Genomic DNA, 16,011 nt, shown 5'->3' on the forward strand with positions numbered 1-16,011 from the left:
AGCTATCAAACACCAGCCAACTTTTGGGCTGTTTAATAAAAGGGGCGGAGCCACATACACATAGCGGCCCGCCCAGATCCCATTGGCTGGTGTTTGATAGCGGCCGGGTCCCGCCCACTCCGGCCGGGTCCCGCCCACTCCGGCCGAAATCTGACAGATCCTCCTCTCTGTTGCTTCTCAGTTTCACACAGCGCGGCGCTTGATGCTTGCCAGAGCCGCTGAGTGTGGAGGAGGACGGCAGTCGGTGTTAATGCTATGCATGTCTGGGGCATCAATAGTGAGTGGGCTGGTGGCAGCTTAGGCGCGAGGTTTCGATTTCTGGTCGCATTGGCGACCTGGTGCCTGGGGTTTGTCGAGCCCTGGCATAGGGTGTGTACTTAGCCTTAGCTGGCCACACGGATCAATTTTCAGGTGAGAATATTCAGATGAAAAATCTTTGTACATTCGCTGAATGAAAGAATTTTGATTGAAATTTTATACTTAATTTCTTAACAAACACATACACTGTCTGAAAATTCCTTTTGACGAAGAAGTTTTCTATTTCCAAATTTTCCCGTCACTGTGGTTGAAAATGAACGTCAATTTGACCCACTTTTTTTTTTTTTTTTTTTTTTAAGGTTATTAACCAATTAATCGAAACAATAATCGGCCAACTAATCGATTATGAAAATAATCGTTAGTTGCAGCCCTAATCCAAACAATTTCTAGTGAGAAAAGTACCCTTTTGCCAGTCAAAAGAAAGTATAAACGCCCTTCATGTAAATGGGTTCTTTCCCCTATGCCAGGGGCTTCCTCCTATAGTCAGGGGCGATGGCTTCGGCGGAAGATCTCAAAGTCAAACCCAGACTCAAAAAAAAGTCCTGGGGTCGGAAACCTGCAAGCCAGAGTCCTTAAGCCACATCATAAAGAGGCAACCCCCCTCACCAAGGTGGGGGGGAAGAATTCTGCGGTTTTCAGAAGACTGGGAAGAAATTCAGGACAGATGGGTCATCTGCACGGTAACGCTGGGGTACAATCTGGAATTTCGGGACTTTCCTCCGTCTCACTTCCTGAGGTCAGGCGTTCCCAAAGATCCAGAGAAAAGACAATCTGTTTCAGGCACTAGACCAATTAATTTCTCAAGGGGTGATCATACAGATCCCCACAAAAGAGCAAGGTTTGGGGTTTTATTCAAACTTTTTTTTTTATGGTACCGAAACCAAATGGAGATGTCAAACCCATTCTAGATCTAAAAAATCAAAATCTGTTCCTGAAGATCTGCTCCTTTCACATGGAGACCATCAGTTCACTAGTTTCTATCCTTCTAGTAGAACTTCTGGCATCAGTCGATATCAGGGATGCATATCTGCATGTCGCTATATATATTCCCGCTCACCAAAAATTTCTGCGGTTCGATTTGGAATAGCAGCATTTTCAGTTTGTATGCCTGTCCTTCAGGCTAGCCACAGCACCCTGGGTGTTCACAAAAGTGCTGGCCACACCTCTAGCCAGGTTAAAGGCACAGGGCAGAACAGTCATAGCGTACCTAGACAATCTATTATGAATAGATCAGTTGGTGGCTCATTTGGAGCAACGTGTACACTATCTGAAAAGTTGGGTTGGATTCTCAACCTAGAGAAATCTTCCTTAATACCACTAAAAAGGCTGTAGTACTTGGGTCTGATCATAGATATAGCCCAGGAAAAGGTGTTCTTGCCTCAGGCAAAGATGAACTCCATAAGAGAGTTGGTGCGGATGGTCAGGTCAAATGGCGATCCCTCCATTCGCCTTTGCATGAGGTTGCTAGGAACCATGGTGGCTTCATTCAAAGCAGTTCCCTATGCCCAGTTTCATTTAAGACCGTTGCAAAACAGTGTCCTGTCTGCTTGAAACAAAACCATTCAGGTTTTAGACTTGCCAATGCAGCTGTCCCCAAGAGTCCCCCAAAGCCTCACTTGCTGGTTACTAACCCAGAATCTGCTGAAAGGAAAATCGTTCAGACCAGTCATCTGAAAAGTGGTAACGACAGATGCCAGCCTTTCAGGCTGGGGAGCAGTACTAGAAAAGACAACTGTCCAGGGTCAGTGGTCAAGAACCAAAAAGAACCTTATCCATCAATATCCTAGACTTGAGATTCGGGCAATACGTCTGGCTCTAAAGGCCTGGACTTTCAGGTTACGGGATTGTCCTGTCGGGATTCAATCCGACAATGCCACAGCTATGGCCTATATCAGTCACCAAGGGGGCACCGAAAGTCTCTCAGCACAGAGGTGAACCATTTTCTAACTTAGGCACAGAACATTCCTTTCTGCCCATCGGCAGTCTTCATTCCAGGAGTAGAGAATTGGCAGGCAGACTATTTGAGTGGCCAGCAGTTATTCCCAGTGGAATGATCTCTTCACCCCGACTTATTTTGGGCTGTTTGCCAAAGATTGGGGACTCTGAACGTAGATCTTCTACCGAAGTTAGTCAACTTCATTGCCAGAACAAGGGATCCATTTGCATGCAGAGCGGATGTGTTGGTGACCCCATGGGATCAGCTTTCACTGATCTATGAATTCCCCCCTATTCAGTTGTTGCCTCGACTTCTTTGCAGGATCAAGCTGGGGAAAGAAACGGTAATTCTGGTGTCACCAGCATGGCCCAGAAGGTCATGATATGCAGAAATCGTAAAGATGGCAGTGGAGGACCCATAGTCCCTCCTGCTACGGCCGGATCTGCTCTCACAGGGATCGATATTCCATCTTTTCTTACGGACTCTAAATTTAACAGCCTGGCTATTGAAACCCACATTCTGAAGAAACGTTGTCTTTCCGGGTCAGTTATATCTACTCTGATCAATGCAAGGAAGCCAGCTTCCAGAACTATATATTATAGGGCTTATGTTTCCTGGTGTGAATCCAAAGATTGGCACCCTCGGACATATATCATAGGCAGCATTCTTGCCTTTCTACAATTAGGGGTAGAAATGAAATTCGCCTTGAGCATTATCAAAGGCCAGGTCTCAGCTTTATCGGTCTTAGTTCAAAGACTGCTTGCTACTCATTCTTTAGTCTGGGGTTTTATATAAGGTGTAAAGCGGCTTAATCTGCCCGTCAAACCTCCCTTGAACCCTTGGGATTTGAACTTAGTTTTGTCTGTTACAAAAACAGCCATTTGAACCGATACAACATATTCCCGTAGTCCTTCCTTCTGACAAGGAAGTTGGTATTTTTGGTTGCTATATCCTCGGTTGCTATATCCTCAGCAAGGAGGGTTTTGGAATTGGCTGCGTTCTTGTAAAGAGCCATATTTGATTTTTCATGAGGACAGAGTGGTGTTGCGCCCTCGTCCAGACTTTTTGCCAAAAGTGGTTTCAGGCTTTCATCTGAATGAAGATATTGTCCTGCCATCGTTTTTTCTAAAACCATGTTCCAGGGAAGAAAAGTCACTACATTGTCTTGATGTAGTGAGAGCAGTAAAAATCTATTTAAAGGCAACTGCTGAGATTCATAAGACGGATGTCTTATTTATTCTGCCAGAGGGTCCTCAGGACAGACGGGGTGAAAATCCACTGTCGCTAAGTGGATTCGGCAAATGAGGATTCAAAACGTATGATTTGAGGTGTAAGATTCTTCCTTTTTATGTTAAGGTGCACTCTACCAGGGCGGTTAGTGCTTCTGGGGCAGTGCGTCACCAGGCCTCCATGACTCAGATCTGTAAGGCCGCAACTTGGTCTTCAGTGCATACATTCACAAAATTTTATCAGCTGGATAGGAGACGATCGCCTGCAGGCAGCAGTAAAGATCCTCGAGTCTGGGGGTACCCTGCAGGTTGTGTCTCCCTCCCCTCAAGTAGCATTGCTATGGGACGTCCCATTAAGTAATTACTTAAGGCTCTGTGTCCCATGATGTACGATAAAGAAAATCGTTTTTTTTTTTTTTTATAACTGCTTACCTGTAAAATCCTTTTCTTGGAATACATCATGGGACACGGAGGTCCCTGCCCTCTTTTTTTGGGGGATTTAAGTATATTGCTTTGCTACAAAAACTGATGTGCTCCTGGAAGGAGGAGGGGTTATATAGGGAGTGAACTTCCTTGATTGGGTATAACCAGTGTCAACACCTGAATTTGGCCTATAACCCATTAAGTAATTACTTAAGGCTCTGTGTCCCATGGTGTACTACAAGAAAAGGATTTTACAGGTAAGCTGTTAAAAAAAATATATATTTTTATTTGGATTTTATATGATCGACCAACACAAACTGGCACATAATTGTAAAGTTGAAGGGAAATTATAAATGTTTTTTCAATTTATTTTTTTATAAATATCTGAAAAGTGTGGCGTGCATTTTTATTCAGCCCCCTTTACATTGATACCCCTAACTAAATTTTAGTGGAACCAATTGCCTTCAGAAGTCACCTAATTAGTAAATGGAGTCCACCTGTGTGTAATTAAATCTCGGTATAAAAAAAGGCCAATGAACACACCAGATAGGTCAGGGAGAAGTTTAAAGCAGGGTTAGGTTATAAACAAAAATAAAAATTCCAAGCTTTGAACATCTCATGGAACACTGTTCAATCCATCATCCAAAAATGGAAAGAGTATGGCACAACTGCAAACCTACCAAGTTATGGATGTCCACCTAGACTGACGGGCCGGGCAAGAGAGAATTAATCAGAGAAGCAGCCAAGAGGTCCATGGTGACTCTGGAGGAGCTGCAGAGATCCACGGCTCAGGTGGGAGAATCTGTCCACAGGACAACTATTAGTCGTGAACTCCACAAATCTGGCTTTTATGGAAGAGTGGCAAGAAGAAAGCCATTGTTAATAGAGAGCCATACGAAGTCCTATTTGAAGTTTGCGAAAAGCCATGTGGGGGACACAGCATACATGTGGAAGAGCTCTGGTCAGATGAGACCAAAATTGTTTCCTAAAAGCAAAACGCTACATTTGGCGGAAAGCTAACATTGCACGTCAGGGACAGGGAAGCTGGTTAGAGTTGGTGGGAAGATGGATGGCGCCAAATACAGGGCAATCTGAGACGAAAACCTGTTTGCAAAAGACTTGAGATTGGGGTGGAGGTTCACCTTCTAGTAGCAAAACGACCCTAAACATACGGCCAGAGCTACAATGAAATGGTTTTGATCAAAGCATATTCCTGTGTTAGAATGGTAAGACTAGGGATGAGCTCAGGCGTGTTCGCATGGAGCACGTGCAGAGCCGGCCAGGAAGTCAGCGCCGCTCTGCGCTAATCACAGGCAGTGAGACATTGCCTCGTTGTGCGGCTGCAGAGATCGGGCAATGTCTCACTGCCTGTGATTAGCGCATTGCTGTGCCGACTTCCTAGCGGGCTCTACACGTGTTCCATCCCTAGTCCAGACCTAAATTCAATTGAGAATCTGTGGCAAGACTTGAAAATTGCTATTCAGACTCTCTCCATCCAATCTGAAAGAGCTTGAGCTATTTCGCAAAGCAGAATGTGCAAAATTTCACTCTAGATGTGCAAAGCTGGTAGAGACATCCCCAAAAAGACTTGCAGCTGTAATTGCTGTGAAAGGTGGTTCTAAAAAGTATTGACTGGGGGGGCTGAATACAAATGTACCCCACACTTTTCATATATTTATTTGTAAAATATTTTGAAAACCATTTATCATTTTCCTCCTCCTTCACAATTATGTGACACTTTGTGTTGGTCTATCACAAACAATCCCAATAAAATACATTTACATTTTTGGTTTTAACATGACAAAATGTGGAAAATGTCAAGGGGTATGAATACTTCAAGACACTGTATTTTTATATATATTATGTGTCTGCTCATCCAGCATAGTGTCATCAAGTATGACACTAGTTTGTGGCCAAAGTTGTTTGCTGAATCTCTGGTCAAGTTAGTATATTAGATATAATTGAAATCAAGACTGTGGTTGTATGTATCCGCTGATGTGGAATGCAAATGATTAAATTGAAAATAATATTTAGATTTCATTGTCTGATCATTGGAAAGAATCGGGTATGTGCTTGGTTTGACCGTGGCAGATTCCCATAAATGTAATGTATGCACACATATATGTGTCAATGTTTTATTACTCTTTAGTGATATGGAATTCTGAATTATTTATTTTTTTCCCCCTTTTATTAGGGTTTGTCTTCAGTGAAACCCATTACAACGCTTTACTGAAGGTTTACCTTGAAAATGATCACAAATTCTCACCTACTGAATTCCTTTCTACCATGGAGTACGCTAATTTAAAGCCAGATCAAGTAAGTAATGAGCATGCATCTACAAAATGCTCACAATCTTTTTAATTTTTACCCAGCTGGAACATTGGGGTTTATTTCTAAAACGTGGGAGCAATGGGTCATGTTCCTTTTTAACCACTTGCCAACCGCCGCACGACGATGTACGTCGACAGAATGGCACGGGCAGGCATAAGGGCTTACATGTACGTCCTTGCCTGCCCGCGGGTCGGGGGCCCGATCGGGCCCCCGCCCGATGCCTGCGGCGGTCGGTATTCGTTCGGGAGCGATCCCGGACGAGGGGACGGCCATTCATTCATGGCCACCCCCTCGCGATCGCTCCCGACGAATGAAAATGTCCCGTGACATCACTTCCTCTCCTGTAATGTAAACACAGGAGAGGAAGTGATGTATTCTCTCCTCCGTGTCGGTATTTTTCGTTCCGGCACCGAGGAGAGAGCATCGGTGAGTTGCACTACACTACACAGTAGAACATGCCAGGCACACTCACACCCCCCCTTTACCCCCCGATCACCCCCCAATTACCCCTGCCCCCCCCCAGTCACAGTGACACCAATTGCATTTTTTTTTTTTTTTGCATTGGTGTCATTTGTGACTGTAATAACTGTTAGGGCAGTTAGGGTTAGCCCCCTTTAGTTCTAATGTGCCCCCCTAACCCCCCCAATAAAGGTGTAACCCCGTTAACACCCCCCCTCGCCAGTGTCGCTAAGGCTGGGTTCACATTGCAGTGGTTTATGAGAACGAATGTGATTCGCACCGCACTGCAGTGCAAATCACATCCGATCTCTGTGCGATTCGAGTTCAGCCATACAGATAGTATGGCTGAATTCGTGTCGCACCCGCCGCAAACTCGCACGGGACCCTTTTTTTGGTCCGCAGCAGAATCGGATCGGTGTTCACACCATGCGATCCGAGTTTGCAGATCGCACTGCGATATGCGAACTGATCTGGGGGTGTCATTAACATGTCACTGACACTCCCAGCAGTTCGCATAGGGCAGTGTGAACTGCCGCCGGGAGGCATGTGATGCGGGAACCCGCCGCGCATTCGTGGCGTTCCCGCATCGCTCCAGTGTGAACCCAGCCTAATAAGCGATCGTTTTTCTGATCACTGTATTAGTGTCACAGGTGACGCTAGTTAGACAGGTAGGTATTTAGGTTCGCCGCAGCTTTTTATAGCGCCAGGGACCCCCATATACTACCGCATAAAGCCCCCTGATTGCCCCCTTTCACCAGTGATCACCATATAACTGTTACAGGTGACGCTGGTTGGTTAGTTATTTTTTTATAGTTTCAGGGCACCCGCCATTTATTACCTAGTCTCACTAGTGTACCCCTAAATTTAGGGGTGTCTACTTTCCAAAATGGGGTCATTTGGGGGGGGGGTTTGTGCCATCTTGGCATTTTATGGCCTTCAAAACTGTTACGCCCTTAGCCTGAAGGCGGTGCTTGGTTTTCGGGGCCCCGTACGCGGCTAGGCTCCCAAAAAGTCCCACATATGTGGTATCCCCGTACTCAGGAGAAGCAGCAGAATTTATTTTGGGGTGTCATTTCACATATGCCCATAGCATGTGTGAGCAATATATCATTTAGTGACAACTTTGTGTAAAAAAAAAAAAAAAAAAAAATATTTTTTGTCATTATTCAATCGCTTGAGGCAAAAAAATAAAATATTCAATGGGCTCAACATGCCACTTATCAATTTCCTTAGGGTGTCTACTTTCCAAAATGGGGTCATTTGGGGGGGTTTTGTACTGCCCTGCCATTTTAGCACCTCAAGAAATGAGATAGGCAGTCGTAAACTAAAAGCTGCGTAAATTCCAGAAAACGTACCTTAGTTTGTAGATGTGACAACTTTTGCGCAAACCAATAAATATACAATTATTGACTTTTTTTTTACCAAAGACATGTGGCTGAATACATTTTGGCCTAAATGTATGACTAAAATTGAGTTTATTGGATTTTTCTAATAACAAAAAGTAGAAAATATCATTTTTTTTCAAAATTTGCGGTCTTTTTACGTTTATATCGCAAAAAATAAAAATCGCAGAGGCAATCAAATACCATCAAAAGAAAGCTCTATTTGTGGGAAGAAAAGGACGCAAATTTTGTTTGGGTACAACATTGCATGACCGCGCAATTACCAGTTAAAGCAGCGCAGTGCCAAATTGTAAAAAGACCTCTGGTCATTTACCAGCAAAATGGTCCGGTCTGAAGGTGGTTAAACACTTGACCTTCGGAAGATTTACCCTCCTTGCATGACCAGGCCATTTTTTTTTTTGCGATACGACACCGCGTTACTTTAACTGACAATTGTGCGGTAGTACAGCGCTTTACACAAATAAAATTTGTCATATTTTGTTTTCCACATAGAGCTTTCGTTTGTTGGCATTTGAATACTTCTACCTTTATTTTTTGTGCTATAAACAAAAAAAGACAATTTTGAAAAAAACAAAACAAAAAAAAAAACACTTTTATTTCTGCTATAAAACATATCCAATAAAAAAATGTAATTTTCTTCATAAATTTAGGCCAATATGTATTCTGCTACATATGTTTGGTAAAAAAAAATGCCAATAAGTTTGTATATTGATTTGTGCAAAATTTATTGCATCTACAAATTATGGGATCTATACTGGAGTTTATTTTTTTATTTTTTTTTACTAGTAATGGCAGCGATCATCAACTTTTATAGTGGGCCTGCGATTTTTCAGCTGCCAATTGGGCGCCAACCAGTGAGACTAATACAGTGATCAGTGCTAAAACAATATGCACTCTCAATAGAGCTGCACGATTAATCATCAAGAATCGAAATCGCAATCCTTTTCCCTTCCTGATCGTCAAAACAGCATGTCACGATCTTTCTAAGTGCAGAGAGTTTTCACGGGTGGGGAAAAAAAAAGTTTAACCATTTTAAAGACCAAACCGGTTCTGACATTTTGTTGCTTACAAGTAAAAATCATTATTTTCTGCTAGACAATTTCTTGGAGCACCCAAACATGATATCTTTTTTTAGCAGAGACCCTAGAGAATAAAATGTTGGTTGATTTAATATTTTACGTCACACCGTATTTTTTTGGAAAAAATACTTTTAATAAAAAAAAAAAAATAACTAAACAGTAACGTTAACCCAATTTTTTTTTTATATAAAGTGAAAGATGATGTTACACCTCGAAAATCGTGATCTTTATTCTAAGCAAAAAATAAATCGTGATTCTCATTTTAGCCAGAATCGTGCAGTTCTAACTCTCACTGTACTAATGACCAATTTGACTAATGTACTCATTTTATTTCATTTTTAACAGTAATGAAAATCCTTTTCTTCAAATGATATGCTTCATGTACATTGGCAAAGGTATTTCAATAATTTGATTTCTTTTCAGGATACATATGAAGCACTGATTGAAGCTTACTGCAATGAAGGAGATATTCAAGGAGCAAGGTGGGTTTTAGGACCTTGTATAACAAAGCCACTATTGATAAATATTTCAGGTTTGTAGGGCCTGGTTATACTCACAGGTAGTGTCCAGCTTTCATTTTTCTTTGAGAAGTAAGGACTCGTTCACACCGCATACATACACTGGTATGCAGAGGTGTTTGTGAACCTGTGTACTGGCAATTCAATGTACCTGCACCCACATGGATGTGAGCATGGGAGCAGTGACTGTGTCTGTGAAGACACTGTGACCAAATTGGCTTGAATAGGACTACCTACACAAGGATGCATGCAACACCTGTTCATCCCACACAGGCAAACATGGCCCTCGCACGGTTGTGCGCTTAACATCTTGGTGCCAAGAGCACCCAAATATGTGGTCTCTGCGGGCTGGCCTTGGCATGCAATCCTGTGACCCGTTTTCAGCAGAGAGCGGGCTGTGTCATTGCAATAGTCTGGATCCGCCAGGTGCCTGGACTGACAACCGGCTCAGCGAGCCGCTGGGAGACTGAGCTGGCCACCCCCTCCACAGCCCAGCTCTCCAATGAGCATGGAGGGAGCAGAGCAGAAATCTGTGACTGACACTCTGCAGCTCTCTGCTCATGGAGCTCTGAAAACCAAGCAATCAGCAATGTTCGATCGCTCAGTTCTCAGCGCAGAGGTGCCGGACTGATGTTGCATCCACCGAGGTAAGTATGATTCTGAAAAAAAAAGAAAAAAATCCCTTTACTTCTCTTTTAAGTGTGCTTGTGTGAACAAGGCCTAAGTATCAACGTTTGGTGTGTTTGTTGTGTTTATTTCTTTTTGTTTTTAGATACTGAATGCCTTTTGTTTTAAAGTGGTTGTACAGCCACTTGTCATGTCTCTACAGTCCACTCTGTTAGATAATATGTGCCCCGCTGCATGTCCCTTTTCTATTCATAAAAAAAAAAAAAAAAAATTCTACCTCATATCAGAGTGTCTCCCGGTGCTCACGTGACTCCTTACCCAGTCTGACAGCTACAGCGGGGGGGGGGGGGGGGGGTTTGAGAACTCCTACTGACATCAGTGGGAGGAGGAGAGCGCTGAGGAGTCATATGAGTGTTGGGAGACTCTCTGATATAAGGTAGAAGTCAGCTTTTTTTTATTTTTTTTTTTTAAATAAAGGACATACAGTGGTGAACATGTGAACAGTGGATTGTAGAAACATAACATTATTATTTTACCAGCAGGAGGGGAGGATCGGCGAGTGGACAGAGCTGACAGGCAGGCAGGGGAGAGGACAAAAAAGGAGAGAGGAGGGCTGTGGATGGTGGAGGCATGTAAACTGACCACAGCGTCAGGGCTCAGCAACCATGATAAACCGTGGTCAGTTTACAGGGGGGAGGGCAGAACCAGGCAGTATCAGCCAGTTATTTCAGGTGATACAGGGGGTCAAATTACACAGCACAAGTATAAAATGCTTTTAAAGGAGCAAGATCTATTTATTTTTTATTTTTTCAGGGTTGCAAACACTGTAACCCTTAAAACATGTATTACTTGGATAGTGCCCCAAAATGTTTTTTCCTCTATTGAATGTATTACACAGTAACCTTAATATACCGACCAACTTGTCACTCTATCTTCTTTGTAAAATTCTGCATGTCTATATTCTCAGAATGACTGAATGCCTTAGAAATTGTTTGCATATACTGTCGGTCTTTGCAGTAAAAATATTAATTGATAATGTCTGTCTTGGTTTTAAAGCAAAATTCTGGGTTTCATGAAGAGCAATGATCTCCCAATCACAGAGGCAGTTTTCAGCTCTCTGATCAGAGGACATGCAAGATCAGGGTAAGGTCTACAGTCTATAACTCCGCTAATTCGAAAGTAAACGAAATGTGTGCTGAAAGAAATGTAGGCTTTTATTGGTGGCCTGTCTTTCTAAAGGTGCTTAAAGGGGGTGTAAACTTTATTTAAAAAAAAATTAACATGTTATACTTGCCTCCACTGTGCAGCTCATTTTGCATAGAGTGGCCACGAACCTTGTCTTCTAGGGTCCCTCGGCGGCTGTCTCGGCTTCCTCCCGCAAATACTTCTCATGTTCATGCAAGCTCTCTCGCATGGTGAAAAGCACTTGTGGGCGCGCTCCCGTGATACAGCCGGCGGCTATAGCCACTTGCTGTATCAACCAGCCCCGGCGCACCGCGTCATTGGATGTGATTGACAGCAGCACGAGCCAATGGCTGCGCTGCTTTCAATCCATCAACTCTAGCCAAACAGCGGCCAGGCTGAGCGGCGAAGAGGACGTCGGGGGCGAGCGTGGGACTTTTGAGCGGTCAGGTAAGTAAAGCGGGGGGGGGGGGGGGCCTGGGCACTCAGCCAGTGGCTTCAGCTGTGGTCAGTCAAATTCAGTGAGGAGAACTTTTTTTTTTTTTCTTTTATAATGAGCATTCGTACGAGAATTTGACAATTTTCAATATATTTGGCTTGATGAATGTGATTCGAAAAGCACTAGTATAACTAGTTATAACTATAATTACTTTCCTTTTATGATTCAGCTTTTTTGAATGAATATACTTCACTGAATGAATACTAAGACTCTGATGGGGACCCTGATGTAAGGGGAGACTCTGATGGGGACCCTGATGTAAGGGGAGACTCTGATGGGGATGCAGATGTGGACCCTTATGTAAGGGTGATGGGGACGCTGATGTAAGGGGGGACATTAATGGGGTTCCTAATGCAAGAAGGAGCTTTGATGGGGACCCTGCTTTAAGGGGGGACTCTGGGGAACTTGATGTAAGGGTGATGGGGACCCTAATGTAAGGAGGGACTCTGGGGAGCCTGATGTAAGGGTTGGCGATGGGGTTCTTAATGCAAGAAGGGGCTCTAATGGGAACCCCTGCTGTAAGGGTGGGCTTTGATGGGGACTTTGTTGAAAGGGAGAAGTTATTTATTTATAAAGCTATTTGTTTTGGGTCCAAAATATGCAACATGGCCCTTTGTACTGAAAGGCTTGTGGACCCTGGCAGCCTCACTCACCAAATCAAGTGCTGTAAGTAGCAGGTGGTGGGAAATGGAGCAACTTTCCATGCTGAGGTTTGTAGTTGCATGTTGGAGCACCCTGTGTATTAGAGAGCCTAAAGAGGAGCTTATCCAGTCATTTTCGTGTTTTTATTAAAGTGGGGTTGCACATCAAAAAAATAAAAAAATAAATAAATAAAATCATTAAAATTCATGTAAAAAAAAAATTTGGATTTTTTTTTTTAACTTGCCTCTAAATGGCTGTTGCTAGGGGGTCCCTCGTAGTCTACCTCCTTTAGTGCCTGGTCTGGTGACATCACTTCCCCTCGGCGCAGGAAGGGCTCAGCTCTGCCCCCTCCCTCCTGTCCGTCATCTGGGACACGTGATAGGTCCCAGATGACTGCGCGGCCAGTCGCGCCGCTCACGCATGCCACAGCCAGGTGCCCACAGATACAATGCCAGCGCCGCTGAGAGGAGGGGGGGTGGGCGGCGGGTACGAGCGGGGCTTTGTTCCCCCACATCGCTGGACCCCCAAAAAAAAGTGCCATTTGGAGAATAGGCGGGGGTTGGAGCCCTTACAGTGGAATCTCTCCTTTTGGGTGTAGCTCCTCTTTAAACACCTGGCTAAAAATCTGTGCCATGGCAACTTGATAAGTTGGAACCAAAGCTTTACTTTAAAATGGAATTCCACTTTTACAGCGAAATATGAGAAAACCTCATGTGTTGTGTTTTTTTATTTTTTTGTTTTTTTTTTGTTCCCTTTCATACACCATATCAAAAATATTTATATTTCTTAGCTTTTTTTATAAATGTTTTATTTTTTTAAGGTTTCTTTGGAGTAGGCTCTTTCTGCAGACTGCCAGCTACTTTGAATAATTTTAGAGAGTCTGAACAGAGAGAGATTTCCCTCATTATTAAATAGTACAGAAGCCAAGCTTCTGGGTCTATATAACCCTTTGTCCAAACAGTGGTCAGATCTATTTATCAACTGACAAGGACATCTGGCAGGACCGTACAGACTATGTTTATTCAATCTATTCAAAACCAAACTTATCTCTGTCAAAAGTGGCACAACCGTCGGACCCATCCCCACATGCCAAGGTTTTAGGAGTAGTCCTGAACTCTCCTTTAAGCCGCACGTCCAATCACTGTCCAAATCTTGCCGCCTCAACCTCTGGAACATCTCCAAAATACGCCCCTTTCTAACCAATGACACAACAAAGCTCTTAATTCACTCCCTGGTCACCTCTCGCCTTGACTGCTGCAATGCCCTTCTTGGCCTACTTCTGAATACTCTATCCCCCCTTCAGTCCATCATGAATGCTGCTGCCAGACTCATCTGCCTTACCAACCGCTCACTCTGCTACTCCTTGCTGTCGATCTCTCCACTGGCTTACGCCCACCCAACAAATTCAATTCAAAATACTAACCACTACCTACAAAGCAATCCACAACTCTGCCCTCAGCTACATCACTGACCTAGTCTCACAATACCAACCTAATCGTTCTCTTCGTTCTTCTCAAGACCTTCTGCTCTCTAGCTCACTCATCACCTCCTCCCATGCTTGTCTCCAGGACTTTTCCAGAGCCTCTCCAAGCCTATGGAACTCCTTACCCCAATCAGTCTATCGAATACTAGCTTTCAGACGATCCCTGAAAACCCTCCTCTTCAGAGAAGCCTATCCTACCCTACACCTAACAACTTAATTTTCATTTTGTCCACCAGATCTTCCCCCAAAGCTACTACCCTTATGCCCCGTACACACGTTCCGATTATCGTAAGACAGATCGTTCACATTTTGTTGTATACAACTCAGATTGTGTAAGATTTTTTCGTACGATTCTGGAAAAATCTTCCTTCGTGCGTAGCTGCGTATTTTAAATGTCAAATACGTGTGACCTGTGTGTCCTTCTGGTTCTTTTTCGTGTTTCTGATCATGCGTGGTGTTTGTCGAATGACTTTTATCGGACACATACTGTACTGGCTACACGATTGTCATACGATGGGCTGTCATCCGACCAAAGTTTTCCTGTTTGTCCCTTCGGATTTGGTTGGATGGACTGTCATATAACCGGCTGTCGAAAGATTAACGATCAGATTATCGAACGATCTGTCCAAAAGCGACTTATGTGGTCCGATAATCGGAACGTGTGTACGGTGCATTAGTTTCACTTGACCCTCCCTTCTAGATTGTAAGCTCTAATGAGCAGGGCCCTCTGATCCCTCCTGTATTGAATTGTATTGTAATTGTACTGTCTTCCCTGATGTTTTAAAGCTCTGCGCAAACTTTACCTCCCCAGTCCCCTCTTTAACATAGCATAGAAGGGGAAAAGCTTGAGATTTCTCAAAAGGGCAAGTAAAATGTAAGCGCCAATTTCTTTCTTTTTTTACATTCTGCCGTTGTAAATGAGAATATGTAACATACAGTGCCTTAAAGAGGAAGTAAACCCTGATGGGTTTACTTCCTCTTTCATTCCCTGCAAAGGCAAAGCATAATGGACTACTATGCATCGCATAGTAGTCCATTATGTGTCACTTACCTGACACAGGAGCCAGCGATGTCACCGCTGTCCCCTGTAGTCCGCCGCATCCATCTTCTTGGTGGGTCTCGCTGCTCCGCCACTGTCATTCGGCGAAGCCGCGATGACGTCACTCCCGCGCATGCGCACGAGAGCCGACACGCATATAGGTTTAGGAGATATTTCTTGGACCTACAGGTAAACCTTAATCTAGGCTTACCTGTAGGTCAAAGTGGTTTGTAACGGTTTACAACCACTTTAAAGTATTCACACCCCTTGAAATCAAAAACCTAAATGTATTTTATTGTGATTTTATGTGATAGACCAACACAAAGTGGCACATAATTGTGAAGTGGAAAGAAAATTATGAATGGTTTTCGCAATTTTTTATTTTTTTTTTGTCTGAAAAGTGCGGAGTGCATTTGTATTCAGCCCCCTTTTCTCTGATACCCCTAACTAAAATCTAGTAGAACCAATTGCCTTCAGAAGTCACATAATTAGTGAGTCCATCTGTGTGTAATTTAATCTCTGTATAAATACAGCTGTTCTGTGAAGACCTCAGGTTTGTTAGAGAACCTTCGTGATCAAACAGGGTCATGAAGGGCAAGGAACCAGACAGGTCAGGGATAAAGTTGTGGAGAAGTTTAAAGCAGGGTTAGGTTTTAAAAAAAAAAAAAAATCCCAAACTTTGAACATCTCACTGTTCAATCCATCATCCTAAAATGTAAAGAGTAGGGCACAACTGCAAACCTACTAAGAAATGGCAGTCCACCTAAAGTGACCGGCCGGGCAAGGAGAGCATTAATCATAGAAGTAGCCAAGAGGCCCATGGTAACTCTGGAGGAGCTGCAA

General features: G+C 43.5%; 1 protein-coding gene across 1 annotated transcript in view; it reads left to right on the plus strand.

The window, feature by feature from the left end:
- The window catches only part of LRPPRC (leucine rich pentatricopeptide repeat containing), a 313,757-nt gene that overhangs the window by 29,466 nt on the left and 268,280 nt on the right, over positions 1–16,011 (plus strand). The window contains exons 4-6 of the mRNA XM_077485668.1: positions 6,101–6,222; positions 9,602–9,660; positions 11,380–11,466. Of these exons, the coding sequence (XP_077341794.1) occupies positions 6,101–6,222; positions 9,602–9,660; positions 11,380–11,466 (268 nt within the window). The remainder of the gene's footprint in view (positions 1–6,100; positions 6,223–9,601; positions 9,661–11,379; positions 11,467–16,011) is intronic.

Source organism: Lithobates pipiens, unplaced genomic scaffold (genome assembly GCF_037356315.1).
Source record: "Lithobates pipiens isolate NorthernLeopardFrog02 unplaced genomic scaffold, aLitPip1_a1.2 Scaffold_18, whole genome shotgun sequence".
NCBI lineage: Eukaryota > Metazoa > Chordata > Amphibia > Anura > Ranidae > Lithobates > Lithobates pipiens.